Source organism: Aplidium turbinatum, chromosome 1 (assembly GCF_918807975.1).
Source record: "Aplidium turbinatum chromosome 1, kaAplTurb1.1, whole genome shotgun sequence".
Taxonomy (NCBI): Eukaryota; Metazoa; Chordata; class Ascidiacea; order Aplousobranchia; family Polyclinidae; genus Aplidium; species Aplidium turbinatum.
In genome coordinates, this window is record NC_137472.1 from 62,983,319 (window position 1) to 63,008,133 (window position 24,815).

The window sequence follows — 24,815 nt, forward strand, 5'->3', positions numbered from 1 at the left end:
TGTTATGGTCAGAAATTAATAAAAAATAAAAACAAACTGAACTGAGTGCCGGTAAATTGTTTTTGAATTTCGTTTGTTATAAGCTTTTCAATACATAAGTTATCACAAATCAAATATAGTTATTACTATCTGAATCCTTTACAGCCTGTTTCACCTAAAGGAGGATCATCAGAAGGTCCTTATTTAAATAGAATATAGAATAATAGGATTCTATTTGAATAAGGACCTTCTGATGATCCTCCTTTAGGTGAAACAGGCTGTTAATGATTCAGATAGTAATAACTATATTTGATTTAATTCGCTCTGCTTTGCTTTTTTGCTTAGCATTGAACACTTTTTGTAGTATTAATAGTTTTCATTGTTTTAAGTTATCACAAACGTATATTTCGCACTGTTTGTCGTTTTTAATCGTAAGGGGTCGCGAAAAATTTTAGGAGATTAAAAGGGGTCGCGAGCAAAAAAGTTTGGGAAGCCCTGATGTAGCCTACAGAAAGGAGCTGTATAAACTATGAGGTAGGATTTTGCGGTGTACCAGCGACAGAAAGGAGGCCGCTTAAACTGCGAAGTAGGATTTCGCAGTGTTTTCTGAGGATTGATGTCTGTGACGCCACAATCTTTTGTTTGTTCTCCTACTAAGCTGGCTGTTTTTACAAATTTCATGTTCTCCTTTTTTGTAAAGGAATTCTTTTTTGTAGATTGTTGTTATATAATTTTGAACACAGGTAGACGAGGTAGTCAGTACTCAGTAGTCGAAAACTTGAAAGTCGAAATGGATAAGTTTCTGTCTAACTAAAGTATCTGAAGCAGAAACAAACCCCACTGGTTATGCGACCAATATGCCAATCTCTGGACATTTTGCAATCAGAAGAGAAGGCATATATGGGCATGACGAGGAAAATACTGAAAGAACTTCCAAACTGCAACAAGGTGGCTGTCTGCCTGCCATTACTACCCGATTGTTGGAATCTTTGAAAAACAGATTTGGTCATGTTTTTGATGATAGTGACTGCCAGCTAGTTGCTGCGTTTCACCCACAATTCAGACTTTCTTGGCTTTAGAGGGGTGAAGAAATTAAGACGGCTCTACATCTCAAAATGGTTAACCTATTTCAGAACTACAGCAATTTCAACATCGACGATGTAGCAAGAAGAAGCGACACTGATGTTGACAAGCATGAAACAGATGACTTTTTTGCTCCGTTATTTGAAAACACAAAAAAAGAAAGCGAGTGCCGCAAATTTTTTAAATGAATTTCTCGAATGTAACCCAACATAGACAGTTACGTCTGATGCCTTCCCCAATGACGTCATGAGGCGTTTGTTCTTGCAATATAATATTAATACCCCTATCTCTTCAGTGCTTCTATTGAAAGACTGTTCTCCCTTGGAAAGGACAATTTGAAGCCAAAGCGAGTTGGACTTAACAATTTGAAATGCTGATGTTTCTGAAAGGAACTTGATGTTGTGTCTCTTCGCTCATTTTAAATACCCTTATAAAAATATTGACATGTCCTACTGCTTATATAGTTATCTCCTGTGCATTGTGCATGTCGTTTTTTTAATTTTTTATATTCGGTAGGTGGACGTTTTGAGCTTAGATTGTATGGATTTTTAGAAGAATTATAGTACTGTATGTAGACAGCTAACAGAGTGGTCGCAGTTTAGTAGTTAGGCAACAGCTATGAACAAAATATAATCTTATCCTTTATCATGTATTTTTCAACTTGTACTTCATGAAAAGAATAGTTGTAGGTCAGTACACATCCATTTTCTTTGAAAAGTAACTGTAACTAGTTACATTTAAAAAAACGGTAACTGTAACTAGTTACTTTTTGAGCAAAGTAACTGTAACTCAGTTACTTTGAAAGTAACTAGTGCCCACCACAGGACATACATAGGTATGTCCACAAGACACTTGGTAATAAGAGCAACGGAACACTTAAATTTAACAGACATCGATAAACACAGTGCAATCAAAGACCACATTTATGACTGCAGTATTTGTTCCAACACCAAATTTACATTAGATTCATTCAAGATAATTCGCAACTGGTCAATCAGAGTTTGAAACTAAAATTCATGAGGCACTCCAAATAAAGCAGCACAACCCCAGGCTCAACAAACAATTATTATTCGCTGGAGGGGCATCTTTTTTGTTGAATTTGTATCAGATTACGTTTATTTTCTTTTTGCTGGCTTTGTTGCTGTTTGGTTTGGTTTTTGAATCTTTATCCTCTGACTGAAAAATTCTTGACAGGTTATTCCTGGTAGTTTCGCATGCCGGTACTTGTAGAGGCTTTTGACACAATACAGCCGATGGCAATGACTGTTTCCGGTTGTTTACCCCCTGTTAAGAACCCCTGGATTACAATACATACCAGATCTGTTGCCTCATGGATACCAGATCTGTTGCCTCATGGATACCAGATCTGTTGCCTCATGGATACCAGATCTGTTGCCTCATGGATACCAGATCTGTTGCCTCATGTTCGTCAACGTAGATGCTAAGTCTACGTTGACGAACGACTTACTGATGTAACTTTGACGTTTCTATTTCAACATCAGAAAAAGGACGTTTTTGTAGTTTTGAGTTTAAATAGCACAACATTGCATGAGTAGCTCAGCTATAGGCTACGCAAACATTTCTTTACGTCAATTTACGCGTTTAACCATAGAGAAATAAAACATAGTAACTTTAGCGGGTTTAGCATACTTTACTTCACACACAATATAACATAATTAAATAAAATAAACTCAAACGTTTTCGACACGTACGTGTGTCCTCATCAGGAATTAAATCTGCAATACATAAAATGAAAAATCGTAAGATAAATTTGACTATGCACTGTAACTGTAACGACACTCTGGACTGAAAGCACAAACTGAACAAATGATACGAGAATGATTGCACGTTTAATTGATACAATTGCTTAGCAGTTTAGAAATATCGCATTTGTTAAATGAGCTATTGAAAAGAACTTTGGTTTGTAATTTAATATAAACGAATTTGTTTTCACACGAGTCAGTTCAATTATAAACAGCCTAAAATCGATTTCGATCAGATTGATTGAGTCTTTATCCTCGGACTGGGAAAGCTTCTTGCAGAGCTTAATCCTGGCAGTTTCGCATACTTGTAGAGGCTTTGAATCACTGACGCAGGGCCGGTCACCGATTGACAGAGCGAAGTTTCCGATTGTTGAAGTCTTGTTGCCAGGGAATTATTTCATCCATTAGATGCCGCTGAATTGAGAGCAGTCCTTAACGTGCGTTGCTCAAGCGTACACCCTGAGAGTCGAACCAGCGCCGCTTGATCTTGAAGCTTCTTCGTTCCAGAAGTGACGCGCTACTCAATTGAGCTATCGGGGCGAGCATTCGATCAGCTAGATCATGATAAAAATGTTAATAAATTCTATTTGAATAAGCTTAACTAAAGATGATCTAGCTGCTAGCTGATCGAAATCGATTTTTAGCTGTTTATGATCCAACTGACTCGTGTGAAAATAAATTCGTTTGTACTGCAAGACATGTAACCAGGTTGTTCATATCAAGCATTGTTGTGACTTTGACACCTGTCAGAAGACATTTCATTTTCTTGACACTTTAATTTAATAAAGGCTATGTTAGATTTTTCTGGAATATTTGTTAATTATAGTTGTTTCTACTTAGTTGTGATATAATGCTTATACCACCTTGTAAATGAATTCTAGCAAACAGAGTTGTCAACAAATCGGTAAGAATCATTTTCAGTTATTCATAATTTGTCTGATTCGTTAACCAGCCGTGCATCTCATATAAAATTTCGTATAACTTAATGTATGATACTATGATGTTTACACTTTGCTGTAACTGCTTTTTATTTACGTTTTCGCGTTCGTAAAGCCGCGATTATTTTCCCTGGAGAAACACCGCGAGTCGGCACAACCTGGCGATTGAGTGCTTCGAGAAGACAATTGCGCGTTTTTCCAACAAAGAACAAACTATTCAGCTTGGTGGTGGTATGCTTATTCACATAAGGATTCATTTGGAATTCAGTGGAGAGTTCGTCCGTAGTCTTATTGAATTTTTGAATCTGATGTTCTTCAAGAGTCATCTACTATCTTCTGTTCATTTATCCTCTATCAACAATTCGACCTCACCAAAATAAAAGAGTGAAGACTCATAAGCTACCTTTCGTCATTGAAGTAATCGTTACACTCAGCAGTGGTCTGCTGATATCATGGCCATCATTCATCGTCAATCAATTCAAACTCTCTTCAAATACAAGTATTGAAAAACCCTGAGACCCCGCAAGTTTACACATTTCAATTTCAAAAATAAAATGATTTTAAATTATATCCCAGTCACGAATTTAATCAAAGGCAATTGTAGTTTTCTACATCTTACACAACCACACGCCCTCAGATCCACAACAACACTTTGCTCAGTCGGTCAGAGGTCAAAAGTAAAAGATTTTTCATTCCCAATAAGCCATTGTCTGGAAAACCCTGACAATAAAGTGATGGAACTTGAAAACAGCTTATATTTTTATATACTTCAATAAATTTTATTCCCAAAATTGTTTCAGCGATAATATCACATAAATGTTGAAATGAAAGGTAAAATAAGTTATAACATAAGTTAAACCTTTTGAACATTCATCTGTTTGAGATAGCCTACAAAAAACACATTTGTTTACGTGGGCTACTTTGGCACTTTGACATCAACTGCCACTTCACAAAAATATTGTTTCTACTGCAAAGCATAAGTTTGATTTGGTTGATAAAAAACTTATAAAAACGTAATGTATCAAAGGTGCTTTGCATTACGCCTATGGACTTGCACATCTAACAAATAAACCATAACAACGCAAACAAAAACATCAACAAGTCGTAACTAAGTGTGACCATGGCCACCTAAAGATACGGCCTGATTTGTTACATTTTTAAGAAATTTCCAGGTTTTTCTAACTTTGGGCGAACGTTTAAATAATTTTTTCTAAAAATTAGATTTTTACGCTTTCTTTATTCCTTTCTCCAGACGACACAATAGGTTTAAACATCTTCACATGTTGAAAAACAAAGAAAATTTGATTTCGAAGATTTTAGTCAGACTGTTAATTTTCAATAACAGTCTGATTTTGCGTTTTTCAACTTAGTTTTTCTCATTTGCTACTGCTTCCCCAAGGCAACAAAAAAGTTTTTTGTTATTAGGAAACCGCAAAAAGTATAAACATCTCAAAAAATGTCAGTCAAGCACTAGCAGTAGCTGTAATCAAAATCTGCAAAATGTGACAAATCAGGCCCCATCTCCAGGTGGCCGTGGTGTGACCCAATAAACTTTTCACTCACGCTTTTAAAACAAAAATAAAATTTGGAGAATTGAAGTTGAAAATGTAGTCAGCGAAAATATTTTACATTTTGTTTAGAAACTAGCATCGATATTGCAAACTTTACGTTTTTAGAGTTTAGCTTTCTTTGGGCAGAAAGCATCACTATCTACACACCAAGTCCTTTATTTTTACATTAAATCAATGTCCGCAGACAAATGTCTATTAGGGTGGGTCGAAATTTGGACTTTTTCTCCGATTTCATTGCTACAAACTTTTTTTCTTGCGAATAGTCATAAAACGACATTCCTGAAAGTTTGAGCTTGATCGGACATCGTCATCGCTTCTAAAAATCGCGATTTAAAAAGGTACCTGATGCGATTTTTTCGAGGCTTGAAAATGCATTGTTTTTAATAGGGAGTTGTTTTCACGAGATTTAAAAACGTCATAACTTACTTAATTCTTTTTGTAAAAAGATGATTTATGCGTTAACAGATTCAATACAATTAGGAGAATCCAATTCATTGTGTACTGATTCCTAAAAATGATGACGTCATCAATGACGTCATTAAACAGTAATTTGCAAATAGCGATAAAACTGATAATTCTACAATGCTTCATCTCTAAGTTATTTGATAATGAATTGATGTACTTTCTAAACATAAACATCATGCTGGTACTTGATGACGTCATATACATTATTAAATTACATTTCAGCATGATGGCTTCTGGAAAATATTGCGTGTTTCTGATAGATAATGGATCGTTATCAATTAGTTATGAATCGCTTCATTTTAAATAACAATATTGCTCTTCAAAGATTAGTTCCACACTGCCTTTCCTGGTGTGCAAAATAGGCATTCATTTTAACATATTTCAACGCAATGTTTCGAATTTTATCAGGCAAAAGTGAACAGCACTGCAACGATTTAAGGATATGCTTTGTTCCGTCTTTGCACAATGGTTCACATTTTATATTAAACCAACATGGGGCATATATTGAATGACTATATGCGCAACAATTATTTTCAAGTTTTCTGCAATGTCACTTGGCAATTTGTGATCACTGATGTATAGTTTGTAGCAACGTGAAGCGAAAGTTAGCCACCACGAATGATATAACGGACCAATCTTTGCGTACATCAGTTTAGATGAAACATAGCCATTCCTAATGGCCTTGGTAATCTCGTACAGATACCTTTGATCAGTCGATAGATTATTTACTATGTGCTCCGGTAGCAAACGATTTCCTGGCCCCATCTTCACAGGCACAAATAAAGGATTGACTTCTTCAAATTCAACTCTACTTAGAAGCTTCCCCATTGGCCCTTTAAATGGTGTCTCACCACTGGTAGGTCCATCTAATGTAGCGAAGACGTGTCGAAGGGGTAACTCATTGGCTGCAACTGTGCAACATGCATATAAACTAACTCACGCGATGACTAAGGCGTTGTTCCAGTCCAGTTATCACACCTGATTTAAATCCAGTGTTTACATTCATGGAATCACACCCACCTACTTTGACACAATGCACCATATTATATTTTTGGTATGAGAGCATTTTTATTATCTTCAGCTGTTCCTGATATTGGACTGACAGCAGTTAAATACCGATTTCCAGGTTTCTGAACAACACTGTAGTGTTCTACGCAAACAAAAATCTTGCCACCTGTTCTTGATGCTATCTTAACAGTTTCATCTTAATAATGTAGGTGACGTCATCAATTACCAGCACGATGTTTATGTTTGAAAAGTACATCAATTCATTATCAAATAACTTAGAGATGAAGCATGTTGGAATATCAGTTTTATCGCTATTTGCAAATTACTGTTTAGTGACGTCATTGATGACGTCATCATTTTCCGGAGTCAGTACATAATTAATTAGATTCTCCTAATTATATTGAATCTGTTGACGCATAAATCATCTTTTTGCAATAAGAATTCAGTAAGTTATGACGTTTTTAAATCTCGTGAAAACAACTTCCTATTAAAAACAATACATTTTCAAGCCTCGAAAAAATCGCTTCAGGTACCTTTATAAATCGCGATTTTTAGAAATGAAGACAATGTCCGATCAAGCTCAAACTTTCAGGAATGTCGTTTTATGACTATTCGCAAGAAAAAAAGTTTGTAGCAATGAAATCGGAGAAAAAGTCCAAATTTCGACCCACCCTAATGTCTATGTAAAAATGACAGATTTTACGAGTAGTTACATTGGGTATTTACCTGATGTTGATCAGAGTAATTTATTTCTTTTCCACTGGTAGCTTTCAGTGGGAGTCCGATAAAATAAACAATCGTTAGCAACTCGAATCTGTAAAGCTTCGGTCAGCAAGCTCGAACCTTCCATCGCTATTGAAAGATCGAGGCTTTCAATTAATAAAACAAACTTCAGAGTCATTCTAATGATCACTGAGATGAAACATTTAATAACCAATTGAGGCTTTTATTCACTGAAATATATAAATACAAAACAATAAGAACTAAAGACAAACTGATAGCATTAGGTAACGTAGTAGGCATACAACACAAACTTCTACTGTAACATATAGTTTCAAACATAAGACTGCGACGCTCTGGCAAAGCAGTTGAAAGGAAAGGTTGCTTGCGATGCCAGAGGCATCGCGCTTCTTAATCAAGCAGCAGATGGCATAACTACCAAACACAAATTGCAGACGTTGTCAAGACGTAAATACCACATTCTTCCCTCCTTCATCTTCGGAACACCATCTTCGAATAATACAATAACAAATTGACAAAACGATATAATAACAAACAGATACATTTCATACATGATAAATAAATGCATTACCTATTTGTACAGGCACCTCAAACATCGTATATATTGTGACCATATCTTTCAGGTGGTCTAGTTACTCTAGAAGAACGTCTCGGGTGTGTAGAAATGGTTAAGGGAGATTCAGTCATTTCATGATTAGTTTCCGAAGAAGTATGAGCATCTGCATCAATATCTGGTGTAAGATTTTGCTGTGTACCTGCGGTTTCTGGTGAAGGGTTTTGTTGTGTACATGGAGGTTCTGATGTAAGATTTTGTTGTGTGAGTGAAGTTTGAGAGAGAGATTCAGAAGGAGTAGAAATCATGTTATCATTGTTTGATCCTTTTCTAGGTGTTGGGGCAAGATCGTTGGTTGAGACGGAAGATTCCCGACCATTGGGAAATCGCACATGGGCGAAACTTGGGTTTGCGTCCAATAGCTCGACCTCTTCCACAAGCGAATCGCTTTTATTTCGGACAAAACGTCGGAGTAGGACTGGTCCTGGCTGGATAAGCCAGCTAGGAAGAGATTGACCGAACATACTTCGACGACTAAACCCCAGAAATCGTTCGTGGGGAGTGGTGTTGGTTGCAGTGCATAAGAGAGATCAGTAGTAAGTAAATGTCAAATACAACAAGTAAATGTAATAACCCAAAGTATTAACCTGCAATAGGACGATATTGTGAGCACATTTTTCTGCCTATTTGAGCGGGCAATAACGGTTGATGCATATTTTTGAAGTCCTCACACATTGGACATTTGAACTTCCTGCGCATTGTGATCACATATATTTCGGCTGATGACGCTATATCAAAGGTAACACATATGCATAATGGTTGATTTGAATCAGGAAGTTGCAAAAAAGAAACTTTGAAAAGAGTTCTATAAAAAGCGAGTAGATTTCATGCCGGCTGTTTGGGTGCCTTGAAAGAAGTGAAATATTTCAAGACGAGCTTTTACTGCAGATTAGTCAGAGTTCTTACGAAAATTTATGAGATTTATGTTTGAACTAGCAGAAAGTTATGTCTCCTATTTCGATTATGAGCTGAATATTTTTTCAGGTTGATAAGAAAAAAAACATAGCAAAATGTATAATTGTGAAATCTGTAATGCCCAATTCAAGTCAAAGACTGGGAGATGGTTGCATATGAAAAAACATAGAAACATTCGTTATGCTTGTAGGTTTTGTGAAAGGACGTTTTCGCAAGTAGTGTCAAGAAATCGGCATGAGCGGAGGTTTCACAAGTGAGTTTGATTGTTCACATAATTGTAAAATTGTTAATTTTAGTTGTCTGACTGATTACAATTTGAGAGTGGGTGAAGGGAATCACGTAATTGTTTAATTTTAGTTATCTGACTGATTACAATTTCAGAGTGGTCGAAGGCAATAACAATGAAAGGGAAAAGGTCCCCAGAGAGAATGAAATTGAGGAATTAATGAATCCAAACTTATGGGGGTAAGAATTCTGCAATGAGATCTCATTTAAAATTGAGAATGTAAATTAAAAGTGTTACAAAATGAACATATTCAAAGCAAAATTATTTCTAAACTGTTTAGTTTGGAGTTAGTTAAAATGATTACAAAACAGGGATTTTTTTTTGAAACTTTACTTTCCTTTGTAGAGACATTGACTGGAAAGCACAGTACGAAGTCGAACAAGACTTGAAAAACCCTGATTTATGGGGGTAAGTTGATTGGAAACATATTATCTTTGTCAATGTTTTTTGAACAAAAAGTAACATATTACTGGTTAAATAGCATTTCAAACGTTTGGGGAGACTTTAAAACATTTTCTGTTTTTTATGGTCTGGTTATCTTGAAAAAAAAAAGATAAGTGTTTTAGTAGACATTGAAAAAAAAAAAAAAACTTTTCTTTCACTGATTTGCGTGATGATTTTTTTTAACAAAATAGCAACATGTTGGTCAAAATTATAGTCAAAATTATTTTTTTTTAGAGATATACAATGGTCGCAGAATGTGGAAAATCGAAATGGTGCTGAACAACCTCCTGCAGAACAGGATATTCAGTGAGTTGTTGTTAAATTTTAATCTATCCAACACTATGCTTCACTTGACCTAGTTGTTAATTTTTTTTTTGTCAAACATTTTCAAGAGGGTTTGTATTACAGACAGTTTTTGAGGCGACATTCAGGAAGCATCCACGCCAAACACATCATCCATCAAAGAGTGCAAGATCGGTTTAATTTTGCATTAAATAATAATGATTTGCTATCTCGAAGAGACGAATTCCGACGGGTCATATTTCAATCACAAAACTCTGCTTTTAAAATTAATTATAGTTTCGGGTTTATTTTACGTCACCGTGTTCATGGGGGTCTGAGGTTTTTTCACCCGTCCCACGGAGCAGACCGTGTTCTTCAAATTTCTCCTTTAATTTCAAACTCGCATGATTTCGATGATTTTTTAGAAAACGTAATACATCAAGATATTTTGGAATTTGCACGACTTCAACGCCCTGATTCAAGTTGGACTGTTGTTAATGTCACAAATGTTTGCTTTTATGTTAACAAGTTACCAAATCATCCCATTGGTCATTCGCTAGCATTACCTGATTTTATTTTAAACAATTTTGGTTTAAATGCACTTGTAACAAGTCAACAAAGTAATCAAACTTATACTGATCACTTGTGTCTGTTTCGTTGCTTGGCCTTGCAAGCTGGTTGTTTACCTCATAACTTAGAAAAAGTAGCAAAAGAAAAGTTTCATGTTTTCTGTTCGAAATTTAATGTTGATCCGATTCAATTTTCAGGTGTGTCATTATTTGATTTAGATAAAATCGAAAAATTATTTCAAATCAATATTTCCGTATACAAGTTAGAAAAAAAAGAACAAATTGTTGCTTCTTTAGTTCAACGAAGTCCCAATCGCTTTTCTGAAACTATGCATTTAAACTTGTATGATAACCATTTTAGTTATATTTGCAATTTATCGCTGTACTCCAAAACATTTGTGTGTCCAAAGTGTCAAACAATTTGGGGTCGTGGGTCCTCATGTGAGAGACATGCGAAAACATGCGACATGAATGTCAAAAACAAATTTGTAGGTGGGGTGTACAACATTCCTAAAACCATTTTTGAACGTTTGGAGGATGTTAATATAATTGTTCCTAAAAATCAACGTTATTTTCCCTATAGGGCTACGTATGATTTCGAGTGCCTTTTTTCAAAAGATCAATTACCAAACAATTCTGACACGATTCATTGGGAAGCGGAACATAAAGCTTGTTCCGTGAGTGTGTGCAGTAATGTATGTGGGTTTGAAAATCCTGTGTGTTTTGTGGATGAAGGTAATGTGAACGATCTTGTGAGAAAAAAGTTAGACTATTTAGGTGAAATTTCAACTGCTGCATATCAGATTCTTCTTGAAAAATTTAAATATGTGTTTGAAGAACTTGAATCCCGTTGCTCAACAGAGGAAAAAGACCCAAAAAACAAACCTTTCAAAGAATTAACATCACGTTTTCACTCGTACTTAAAAGAAATGCCAGTTATTGGGTTCAATAGTGGCCGCTACGATTTGAATTTGGTGAAGAGAGAATTTTTTAGCCAGATCCAGAAAGACATTGAGTTTGTCGTAAAGAGAAACAACAATTACATGTGCATTAAAACGGAAAATTTTAAATTTCTTGACATAATGAATTATATTGCGCCTGGATTTTCTTATGACAAGTTTATTAAAGCTTATGGCGTGGAGCAAACCAAGTTTTTTTTTCCCTACGAGTGGTTAACAGACTTGTCACAGTTAAATCAGACGTTTCTTCCAGAGCACGAATGTTTTTACAGTCACCTGAAAGGTTGTAATATATCGGATGAAGACTATTCACTATGTCAAAAAACTTGGAAAGAAAAAGAAATGAAAACTATGAAAGATTTTTTAGTGTATTATAATAATTTAGATGTTGTTCCGTTTTTAATTGCCATTGAAAAGTGCTTTCAATTTTACAAATCAAAATCTTTAGATCTCTTTAAAGATGGACTTTCTGTTCCCGGGTTAACTCTGAAGTATCTATTTTCTACTCTCGATCGTGGTGTCAATTTTTCCTTAATAGATGAAAAGAACAAAGATCTCCATGAACTGTTCAAGAGTAATATTGTTGGTGGTCCTTCTATTATTTTTCATCGTTACCATGAGAAAGGTGTCACGCGACTTCGAGAGCATGAATTCGGTGACAATGCTAAGTTATGCCAAAGTGTTCTTGGTCTGGATGCGAACGCGCTTTACTTGGGATCGATAGCTCAACCAGCTCCTACAGGTCGATTCATCCGCTATAAGGAGGCTGAGAATTTTAAACCCACTTGCTCTCATAAATATGGCTACCTTGCCATGGAATGGTTGGAATTTGTATCTTTTCAAGAAGGTTGCCATATTCAGCATGATTTTAATGGTGGGGAAATCAAAGTTGGAAAACTCTTTGTGGATGGATTCTGTAAAGAATCTCAAACCGTGTATCAATTCCAGGGATGCTTTTGGCATGGACACTCGTGTCGGCTTAACATCGATCGTTCTACTGGGTTAATGAAGGACACAAATTCTTGTAATGGACTTTCGATGGAACAACTCAGGGAAAATACAGAAAAAAATTGTAAATATTTGCAGGAGCTAGGTTATCGTGTTGTGCAAATGTATGAATGTGAGTGGCTTGAGCAAAAAAAAGTGTGCAGTGTGAAACAATTTTTGAAAACTCTGAATGTGCTTAAACCGATGTACAATATGACTCAGGACACATTTCTTTCTTCCATTTTAGATGGGACATTATTCGGTCTTGTTTTATGTGATATTGAGACTCCTGACAATCTAAAAAAACATTTTTCTGAATTTTGCCCTATTTTTAAAAACGTTGAAGTTTCTAGAGGAGACATAGGTGAATTCATGCAAGAGTTTGCAGAAAAAAATCAAATTTTATCCAAGCCAAGACGCATGCTCATTTCAAGTTATTTTGGTTCGAAAATTTTGTTGATCACACCCTTGGTAAAATGGTATTTAGAACATGGCCTTGTTGTTAAAAAGATCTACGAAGTCATTCAATTCCAACCAAACAAATGCTTTCAAAAATTTGCAGACCAGGTATCGGATGCAAGGCGAAGAGGTGATTCTAATCCTGACAAGAAAATCTTGGCTGATACATTTAAGTTATGGGGAAACTCGGCTTATGGTAAAACAATCACCAACAAACAAAAACATAAGAAAATTAAGTTTTGTGATAGTGACACAGTGGCAAAAGAAATTAATAAATCCTTTTTTCACCATTTAAACCCTGTCCATGAAAATCTGTTTGAAGTAGAAAGTTTTAAAAAATCCATCAAGTTTGACCTCCCCCTCCAAATTGGATTTTTTGTCTACGGTTATGCCAAACTCAGAATGCTAGAGTTTTATTATGATTTTTTAGATCAATTTGTTGATCGGAGTGATTTTCAGTGTCTCGAAATGGACACTGACTCGTTGTATTTCGCTTTATCTGCTTCATCATTGGAACAAGTCGTGAAGCCCGAAAAGCGTTTTGAGTTTTTTAGTTGTTATCATCTTTGGTTTCCATCTATTGCCTGTCCTGTACATCGCGCAGATTTCGTTTCATTGAAGTGTAATGGCAGTGAATTTGTTCCCCAGGAATGTTGTATTGCCCAACAAAAATTTGATAAGCGTACTCCTGGTTTGTTTAAGGAAGAATGGGCCGGGACAGGTTTTGTGGGCTTGTGTTCTAAAACATATTATTGCTTTGGTGCTGCGGACAAGCAAGTCTCTAAAGGTTTAAGTACAACAAAAAACAAATTTGACAAAAATTCCTATCTAAATGTATTGAGTACACATGAAAGTGGCCAAGGGGTTAATGTTTCCTTTCGTGTCAGAGACAACAAAATTTACACGTATCATCAAACTAAAAAAGGATTGGCGTATTTTTATGCGAAACGTGTCGTTTGTTCTGATGATGTCACTACTTTACCGTTATCTATATAATTTGTGTATGTTTCTTTGTGTATGTGCTTTACGACTTATTTATTTCTTACTGTGTTTTATTTTTTTTTTGCTTTGTTTTTACTGGAAATCTTGTTGTTTAATAAAACTTATGTGCTGACTGACAAAAGAAACAAGACAGTACAGTTTTAATCATGTTTTATTGACAAATCATACAAAACAATCACAGAATAGAATCTAATTTGATTCGTTTTTGAGGTCGAAAAGCGCTTGGTGATTGATCCTTTAGCACTTTTAAATATTTCAAAATTTCTTGCAATTGGTGTCGATCTTCTGGAGTTGGTAAGGGATACGCTTCATGATAAACCTTCACATTGACTTTCCCGTCGATAATATAAGAGAGATAGGCAGCTGGCGCGTAGACTTTTCCACTGGTAAAGTTCAAATCAATTTGTTGAGGTAGGAGCTCCTCTTTCACACGCTGGATATGCTCGCTATGAGGACAATAATTTAAATCTTCCTCTTTGCTCCAGTATAAAATCTGTAAGATGTTCTTTGTGGAGGGGAAAGCAAAAAACGGTTGTTTCACAATTAGCTTTTTCGCGACTTTGCATAGTTGTTCAGGATGAAACGCTTTTCTTCCAACGCGAACAGATAATGAAGCTCGTCTTAAGTGAGGGTTGAATCCAATTTCATGCTTCACATTGAAAGTCCTGGCGATGTCAACAACTTTTGCTGTAGCACGTTTAAGTTTTGATTCGTTAGCTAAGTCTTGTTCAGCCTCATAGAATGGTTCCCGCACATACGGTTGAGGTACATAGATTGGTGGCATTTGTTTCTCCATGTTTTCCAAACTATCGCATTTAAAAAAAACAACATTTATTCCTCCCTTTTTATACAGTGAAAAGGAAAAAAAGACTAACCTCATTTTTTTTTTTTTTTTTGCTAATAAAGAGAAATGTTGTTGTGTTTTTTTGAGTAAGTATCATAAATGAATCATGGATACTCAGCAACTGGCAAATGTTTTACAGACCGATCCATATGCAAGGACAGTCTTTAAAGGAGTTTTCGCGAGAGATCAATTGATTGAAGTTGACTTTAAAAACCCTGGCTTCTGTGTTATCAATCTTGACAGGTCCGATCAACCTGGCTCACATTGGGTAGGGATTTTCACTGATGCAAACCACAAGGCGACTTATTTTGATCCTTTAGGGCTCCATCCAATGTATCGAGAAATCTATCTCTTCCTCCGAATAAACGCAACCTCAACCGAGTTTAATGAACAGACAGTGCAAGGTTTAATGGCGACATCTTGCGGTCATCAGGTTTTGCTGTTCGGTATGCTATCTGCAAGAGGGTATCAGTTGAAAGAGATCTTGAAAATCTACTCTGATGATTTATCAAAGAACGATGAACTGGCAAAAAAGTTTATCACTTCAAGGTTCAATCATGTTTTATAAACAAACGCCCGACCATTCATCCTTCAGAAAGAAAATGAATCCTGAGGAGAGTGAGCGTCCATCCTCTGAGAGATCTTGGGGTCTGTTTGGGAAAAAAGTTCCACGCAACGAAATTGTGTTCATTTGTCAAGTTATCATTGTGTATGCTGTCATCATAGCAAGCATTTATAATCTCTCGACTAGTGTTGAACAAAAAGATCTTTGGATTTCCCTGCTCAGCTCTTGCTTAGGTTATTTGTTACCGAATCCAGTCATCAAGTGAAAATGTATATTACTCTCCCTTCGAATGCGTCCATGAATGAATTTCCAGACAACACACTCGCAAACTTCAAAGTAAAGCTTCCCCATCAAGTGCGATTGGAGGGGGGATGGGAGATGGGTTTATCAGAAATCCACTTCCCAATCAACTTCAACAACATCTCTGCAAAATCCTGCACTATGGTGATAAATTGCATGGGTGAACAGTTTCACCCCGCTCTCCCTGATGGACACTATGATCCTAAACAGCTTGTTTCGGTTTTGAATGCGTTAAGCCAACAAATTTATCGGTCAACAATTGACAGAGGAGTTTTGCATGATGATATTGATGCTCTTTGCGTCCAACCAGCTCACGTGTTTCAAGCGCATTATGATAATTTAACAAGAAAACTCACAATTGAAATCATGGAACGAACCACCATTCGTTTCTCTCCGCGCTTGTGCACCATACTTGGCATCGCTGGAGATGTTCTCTTACCTGGGAACCACACACTCGAAAACCCTGTGAACCTCAAGTCGGGTTTTTATTCAATGTATGTTTATTGTGATTTGCTTGAACCAAGCATGGTTGGAGGTGTTTATGCCCCGCTTCTGCGTGTGATTCCACTTGATCGAAAATAGGGAGAATATGCATCAAAACAATATGAAAAAGCGCAGTACTACCCATTACAACACAAAAGTTTTGATATCATAGAATTGGATTTAAGAACAGACACCGGAGAAAAGATGCCATTCCTCCCAGGACGTGTTGTCGTGATTGTTCATCTCAGAAAACAACATGATGCATCAGTCTGATCCAGTATCTTATGAAAAATATTTTATTGATCAAGCTGGAAACGGTCTCCCGGTGTTTCATGGAGCCGAATTTCAGCGGGGTCATGGTCTTGCAAATATATTCTCTTCAGCTGCAAAAATGGTGATGCCCTTCCTGAAAAAGACAGGAAAAGCCATTGCCCATCAAGCAATCCGTTCCGGATCAGAGTTTCTAGGAGATGTTTTAGAAGGAAAAAACGCAAAGCAGGCAGTGGTGAAAAGAAGTAGAGAAGCTGGCTCTAGCCTTCTTCACTCCATGATGAATCACACAAATAAAAAGCGCAAGCAACCCTCAAAGACATTCAAATCAAAGAAAGCAAAGAGGAAAGCAAGAGATATATTTTCTTAAATGGCGTTGGTTCATCCTTTGTCTTGTGAGTGCTTGAAGTCAGAGTTGAATCTTTTCAGTGTCAATCCGACGCAAACCAGCGTTGAAGATGGAAAATGGATAGAATTTCAACCATTAAACAACATATCTGAACGCGGTTCTATTGAATTTACCGTGAATTCCTCTGGAAACACTTATTTTGATTTGTCCAATTCCATGCTTTTTGTGAAAGCGCAAATCGTTAAAGGAGATGGGACGAATATAGACGCACAGGCGGCTGTGGGTGGTACAAATTATTGGATGCATTCAATGTTTTCTCAAGTGGATCTTTATCTCAATGATAAACTCATTACAGCTTCAGACAACACTTATCCCTATAGATCTTATCTCGAGACATTACTCAGCTTTGGACCAGCTGCCAAAGACTCTCAACTCTCCGCATCAATGTGGAGTAAAGATACCCCATCACACATGTCGGATCTTGATCAGAACAATACTGGTTTCACAAAAAGAAAAGGTTTGACTGCCACTAGCCGTCAAGTCGAAATGCTGGGAAAACTTCATTTGGACGTTTTCTTTCAAAACCGATATTTACTGAGTGGTGTCAATATGAAATTACGTCTCATTCGTTCTAAACATGCTTTCAATTTGATGGCAGCTGCTGATGCCGAGTTTAAAACTGTCATAAAAGAAGTATCTCTCTTTATTCGACAAGTGAATTTAAGCCCAGCTGTCATCACAGGACATACAAAAGCATTGCAAGTTTCAAATGCGAAATATCCTATTCGTCGTGTTGTTACTAAAACGTTTAGTATTCCACGTGGAGATATGAGTTCAACGCATGAGAATGTTTTCATGGGTCAGATGCCGAAACGTGTTGTGATTGGGTTTGTTAAAAATACGGCTTATAATGGTGCTTACGATCAAAACCCATTTCATTTTGAACATTTCAATATCAATTTTTTATCGTTGTATTTGAATGGAGAACAGATTCCTTCAAAGCCCTTAACTCCAAAATTCTCTGACCCACCACAGTATGTTCGTTTGTACAGCACCCTTTTTACTGGAACAGGATCTTTTTTTAAAGATTTGGGCAATTGTATTGACTACTCCGATTATGCCAAGGGTTATTCTCTATTTGCTTTTGATTTAAGCCCAGATTTGAGTGATGGTGGTCACTTTGATCTTGTGAAGCACGGCACACTTCGTTTGGATGTTAAATTTGCTGAAGCCCTTGCCCATTCTATCAATGCTATTGTATATGCTGAGTTTGATAATGTGTTGGAGGTTGATAAAAATCGAAATGTGATGTTTGATTATTCCGCTTGATAAAGTGTTGAAAAAAATGAAAGAAAAAAGGTGGTAGTGGTTTATAAAAGGCAATCACTGCATAGAAAAATAAAATCATGACGAGCACCGATGAAACCGACAATCGAGGGGTATTTGCGTGTCAAGAACCCGGCTATCCGTCTATGCGACATGTAGCAAATCGCTTGCAAACATTCTATAGAGGTGGAAGAGCTTGGTTCAGTCATAACGTTAGCCCTTCTTGTCTCTCCCTCGCAGAAGCTGGTTTATATTACACTGGAGATCGCGATCGTACAAAATGTTGGTATTGCGGTGGAGGATTGCAGAATTGGCTTGTGACTGATAACCCTTGGGAGGAGCATGCAAAGCACTTTCCTTTATGCGAGTACGTGCTATGCTGTAAAGGTCCTGAATATGTTTACCGAGTGGTTTCTCAAACCCCTTCTATAGAGCGAGTGCGGATTCGAAACCCACACATCTCTAATCTAACACGAAGAATCATGAATTTGATTCACATGGGCACTCCAGCTGGGGAGGTTTTGATGAGAGGACAAGTCATACCACAACAGAGAATCACAGGACTTTCGGATTCCCGAGAACAGAGTCCCAGAGAAGAGATTGAAGCAGTTCATGACAGAGGAGAGTGCAGTGTCTGTCTGACTGCTCATGTTGATACGTTATTTTTACCATGTGCTCATTTATGCTGTTGTACGTCTTGTGGTTCTGCTTTAACAACGTGTCCTATTTGTAGACAAGATATTGATCGCAAAATAAAAGTCTTTCGAATGTGATTTATATTGTGTTGCAATGAGGTATTTTGACAGTTATAGTAATGGATTCGCGCTGGAAGCACCCCTTCAGTTGTTTAATAGCAGGTCCAAGTGGGTCTGGAAAATCCTTCTTTACAGACAAATTTATTAAAGAGTCATCTCATTTAGTCAACCCTCCCCCAGACAGAGTGATATGGTGCTTTTCAGAATGGCAACCGTTATACCAGACTACAAACAATGTGGAGTTTGTTGAGGGGCTTCCAGATCTGTCCGGACTTGATACTTCTAAGAGAACACTACTTATCATTGATGATTTGATGGGAAACCACGATGAAGCGATTTCTGAAATTTTTACTAAGAAGTCTCACCATAAAAATTTAAGCGTGATCCACATTGTGCAAAACTTATTTCATAAAGGAAAGGGTCATAGGACTGTGAGCTTAAATGCTCATTACTTAGTTCTTTTCAAAAACCCACGTGATGTCACACAGATTCGACATTTAGCAAGCCAGATGTATCCTTCAAAGTCGAAATTCATGGTTGAAGCGTTTCGTGATGCAACAGCTCCACCACACGGATATTTACTTGTTGACCTCAAGCAAGACACACCGGAAAAAATGCGATTAAGAACGTCTATTTTTTCCGGCGAGCATCAAACTGTTTATGTTCCAAAGTGATAAAAAAAGCCGAGAGAACACTTTTCGATTCATTTTCTCATGATGTCAGCGAGGGTTAGACGTCACGCTAGAACGTTTCACGTTCTTACAAAAGCGAAACCCAGTCTACGAAAGGCAATCATCAAAAGCGCGGACAAAGACTTGGTAAATACTTTCTGTGAGTGCGCTCTCAATATTTTAAAAGGGAACGTGACTCTCACACCAAACCAGAAGCAAAAACTCTATCGTCATAGAAACAGCTTGAGAACTCTTGCAAGCAAACGCACTGCACTCTCTAAAAAAAGGAAAATTTTACAAAACGGCGGTTTTCTCGGAAGTTTCCTTGCCCCACTTATTGGGGCTGTCATTCCTGCTATAACGAGTCTTTTTACAAGGAAGTGATGATGCATGCAAAAAAGATGGTTTTGGTGGATCCCCGAGTTTTGAACAACCCTGCCTCCAATCCCACCTCAAAAATGCTTTCGAATTTAGACGAGGAAATGAATACCATCTTAAGCGGTGATTTACCGGACGATGAAAAAGCAAAATTATATCAGCAAGTTTTGCAACGTTACTTAACCTACCAAGAAAAGAAAAATCAACCTATCCGGATTCGAGTTGAAGAAGAATTACCAAAACCTAACCATACATCCACCCCAGCGATTGAGCTGAGAATATTGGATAGCGTCCCAAATTCAAAACGAAAATCAGCTCAAGATCTTCTTCAATTAATGAAAAACTCTGACACCATAAGCTGGAATGAGTTGGGCGAGGTGAAAATAAACGATAAATTACTCTCTGGTTCAAATGTACAGGATTTAATCAATGATGTATTAAGAAAAAGAAAAAATTTTGAACCAATAGGTTGGAGAGAATTTGGAAACGCTTTAAAACAAATCAACACCCCACAAACGTTAGTTGGAAATAAAGAACGGTGGGACTACATGCACCCTTCTGTATCAAGCAGCTCTCTGGGACGAGAACAAAAGCAAACCAAACCTAAAACAACACCTAGACGATCAAGGAGAAAAAATACTGAACAGAAATTGAAACAACTCGTTTGGTCACCATATTAAAACATGTCTTTAAAGGAAATTTACTACAACCCCCGTAACCCTGGGAGTTTTGGTGGCGTCAGTGCTTTGCAAAAAAGTTCAAAAAAACCTATAAAGAAAGTGAAAGAATGGTTAATGGGACAAGACGCCTACACATTACATAAACCAATCAAGAGAAAATTCACGAGAAGGCAAGTGATTGTTGGAAGCATCAACCAACAGTTTCAAGCAGACCTGTGTGATTTGTCAAAGCTGAAAAAATACAACAAAGATTATAAATACTTGTTGACATGTATTGATGTGCTTTCAAAATACGCCTTTGCTGTTCCTTTGAAAGATAAAACTGGAAAGAGCCTAGTAGAAGCTTTCTCTCACATCATCCAAGTTCGAAAATGCGATAGTCTGCAAACCGATGAAGGGAAAGAATTCACCAATCGTCTATTTCAAGCTTTTCTAAAAGAGAACAACATACATTTTTTCACAACAAGAAATGAGACTAAAGCTAGCATTGTAGAAAGATTCAACAGAACGTTAAAAACAAAGATGTGGCGATACTTCACCGCGAAAAACACTCTAACCTACATTAATATCTTGGATGATTTATTGTGGAGCTACAATCACAGTTATCATCGCTCAATTAAACGGACTCCTGCCTCGGTTAATAAGGAAAATCAAGAAGAAGTTTGGCAGGTTCTATATGGAAAGCAACGATCCCTTAAAGGTTCCAAATTTCTGGTTGGAGATAAGGTTCGCATCAGCAAGGTGAAGCAACTGTTTGAGAAAGGTTATATGCCTAACTTTACTGAAGAAATTTTTACCGTTTCGAAACGCTTGATTGGAAATCCTACTCTTTACACACTAAAAGACTACAACAACGAAGAACTCCAAGGTCGTTTTTACCCTCAAGAACTTCAAAAAATCATAAAGAATGATGATGAGTATCTAATTGAAGCTATTGTCGGAGAACGAAAACGAGGAAGGAATCAACAAGTACAAGTGAAATGGTTGGGTTATCCACCTGAATTCAACACTTGGATCAACGAAAAAGATTTAATTGCTGTGTAACTTCGCTTACAATTTCTTCGCTTGTGCAGTCCAATAAAACAAACTGTTGACAATTTGTGTGTAGTATATTTCGATAATGCAGAACACAAGACAGAGGCTATAATATTTATTTAAACGATTAATTAACAGTCCAAAATTTATCACTAAACAAATCAATTGGTGATTGAGGTAGAGTTTCATCCTCCTTAAATGAATTAAAAAGTTCGCAGAGACATTGCGCGTCGCACCCTTGATGTTCACAACTTCTGATATCCCACTCGTTAGTAGGATCATTTGACTGGAGGTTGATTGAATCCTCGATAGGATGCTCTTGGCTCCAAATCCAAGAAAGATCGAATTCCTCGATAACTTTCCTTAAAAAAAAATAAAGAAACTAAAACAAAAAAATATGGAATTCCCAACAAATCTTTCTCGTTGAAGGAATCATATACAAACTGGTAAGACGAAGTTATTATTATTTTTTTTTTTTTTTAAGAAGATGAATTAGACACGGGCTAAAAAAAAACAGTGAGTCAAACATACTGCAGGTTTACCTCCAGTCTTCTTGAAGTCCCACAAGCTGCGAGTCGGATTGAAAGATATCCACCAGATTACTTTCTTCTAAGACTTGAATGTCTGTGACAGCTTCCTCGTTCTGTTCACTATTTAATAAATATTTCATCATAAACACAAGCTTAGTCTTTTAACTAACATAATTTAGACTTTAAAATGATTACAAATTCTAATTGAATGTTTTTAAATATAATTTCTCCTATTTTTCAAAATAAAATTAAAAAAAAAACGTGTTCAAAACAGAAAAACACAGGCTCACAAAAGTTAAAATAAACCCACCTCTTTCTGTTTTGTGACAACTTCTCCGCAACCTCGTACATCTCCCCATCAGAAACATTGCCCCTACAAATAATTTTCATTACACTCCAGAGGTATGCTTAGTCTTTTAACTTACATTATTTTAACATTAATTTCAATTTTTTCAAGTATTTTGTATTAAGAATAACCCACAAGTTCATCATGCGAGAGGGAGGTTCTCTCCTCTAAAAAAAAATTTGCTTGGTTTCATTTTAACTAACATTATTTTTAACATTTATTTCGACTTTAAAATGATTACTAATTCTAATTGAATGTTTTTAAATATAATTTCTCCTATTTTTTCAAAATAAAATTAAAGAAAAAACGTGTTCAAAACAGAAAAACACAGGCTCACAAAAGTTAAAATAAACCCACCTCTTTCTGTTTTGTGACAACTTCTCCGCAACCTCGTACATCTCCCCATCAGAAACATTGCCCCTACAAATAATTTTCATTACACTCCAGAGGTATGCTTAGTCTTTTAACTTACATTATTTTAACATTAATTTCAATTTTTTCAAGTATTTTGTATTAAGAATAACCCACAAGTTCATCATGCGAGAGGGAGGTTCTATCCTCTAAAAAAAATTTGCTTGGTTTCAAGAAAATTAATGACACTAAAGCGAACTTTACCATATGAGACACTCTCTACAAAGAAGAAATTAAAATACATATCTACCAAATATCTGGTTCTTGGGTTGTTTCTCCTGCATCGGGTGGAGTAGGGCGGTGAATAATTCTCCAATGTTGCTTGAGTCCTTTCTTGTGTTTGAAAGATCGTCCGCAAGTCGGACATTTGTGAACTGTTGGGAGGTGTTGATGGTTCATCTTCTCCTCTCGACTGAAAAAAAAAATAAAATAAAAGCAATGAACCCACATAATCATAAACCATATCAAATGTATACACACAACCCACCTCTGAAAAGAAACATTACATCTCCGACACACTCCACACGTTCTTTCGTGTCTTTTCACTCCCCAGTTGGATGCTAGTTCTTTTTCACAGAACCTACATCTCTTATGGCTGTGTTGGTCTTTGCTTTTGACACTATTAACGAAACAAAAAAAAACTAATTATCACCCACCCACAATTTTATTTTCATGAAAAGACTTGCAACTGACCAAAATTTCAGGGAAAATAAACAATGATACACACACACCCTAATCCCAACAAACATCAAAACAAGGAAAATAAATACCTTCCAAACATTACCCCACAGATTTGACAGAAAAGACACGATAACTCCACATGAGAATGGAGAGAACTCTCATCTTTAAATGTCTTTTGACACCTCTCACATTCATAATCTCGAGAGCATTCATCTAAAAATCTAACGAAATGAATGTTTTAGAAACCCACTGAATTCGAATAAAGAAAAATCAAAAATAACACTCACCTGTTCAATGAGTTCGATTCCATAATTTCGTGCTAGTTCAAACATAAATCTCATAAATTTTCGTAAGAACTCTGACTAATCTGCAGTTAAAGCTCGTCTTGAAATCGGCATGAAATCTACTCGCTTTTTATAGAACTCATATAGCGTCATCAGCCGAAATATATGTGATCACAATGCGCAGGAAGTTCAAATGTCCAATGTGTGAGGACTTCAAAAATATGCATCAACCGTTATTGCCCGCTCAAATAGGCAGAAAAATGTGCTCACAATATCGTCCTATTGCAGGTTAATACTTTGGGTTATTACATTTACTTGATGAGACTTACTTTCTATACTACTGAGATCGTACTGCGTGCAGAGCTTCGGGTAGAACTGCCTCCCAGCAGCTCTCAGGCTGTTCGTACGTTCTTAACAAGAGTTTGACAGTTCTCCAAACAGTTTGGTTAATTCTTTCACATTGAGAGTTGCCGGTAGGGTGGTATGGTGTACTCCGACTACTCGCAATTCCTCTGTCTGAAAGATATTGCTTGAGATCTTGAGACATGAATGAAGAGCCTCGGTCGCTGTGGATATACAAGGGATGACCAAATAAAGAAAAGAGTTGACCAAGGCATCGAATAACAGTGGGCGAAGTCATGTCTTTACATGCAAATGCGAAAGGATAGCGACTATATTCATCAACAACAATCAACATATACTTATTCCTGCCATCGAGGGGTCCTTTAAAGTCAATGCTAAGTCTTTCCCATGGTCTCATCGATTTAATCAACAATTCGGCTGGTTTACGATAAAATCGAGGTTTTAATTCAGCGCAGACTTTGCAGTGCAAACAAACATATT

The 24,815-nt window shown here is 36.6% G+C and overlaps 4 protein-coding genes and 1 long non-coding RNA gene across 10 annotated transcripts in view; 2 read left to right on the forward strand and 3 right to left on the reverse strand.

Moving 5' to 3' along the window:
• Positions 1 to 24,815, reverse strand: part of LOC145774829 (uncharacterized) — a 395,287-nt gene that overhangs the window by 266,463 nt on the left and 104,009 nt on the right. The window lies entirely within an intron of this gene.
• The window catches only part of LOC145786235 (uncharacterized), a 370,479-nt gene that overhangs the window by 101,631 nt on the left and 244,033 nt on the right, over positions 1 to 24,815 (reverse strand). The window lies entirely within an intron of this gene.
• Positions 1 to 24,815, forward strand: part of LOC145766021 (ATP-citrate synthase-like) — a 363,348-nt gene that overhangs the window by 8,765 nt on the left and 329,768 nt on the right. The window lies entirely within an intron of this gene.
• Positions 4,501 to 5,525, reverse strand: LOC145775249 (uncharacterized). Its single transcript, XR_014290139.1, has 2 exons — positions 5,316 to 5,525; positions 4,501 to 4,891 (listed from the first exon to the last, which is right to left on the reverse strand). It is a non-coding gene; the product is annotated as an uncharacterized LOC145775249 (long non-coding RNA).
• LOC145777688 (uncharacterized) lies at positions 11,125 to 14,058 on the forward strand. Its single transcript, XM_082589125.1, has one exon. It carries the CDS (start codon positions 11,125 to 11,127, stop codon positions 14,056 to 14,058), a length of 2,934 nt encoding a protein of 977 aa, XP_082445251.1.

What these genes read in the sequence shown, in the direction of transcription:
- LOC145777688 (XM_082589125.1), top strand. Translation starts at nt 11,125, where the DNA reads ATGAATGTCAAAAACAAATTTGTAGGTGGGGTGTACAACATTCCTAAA.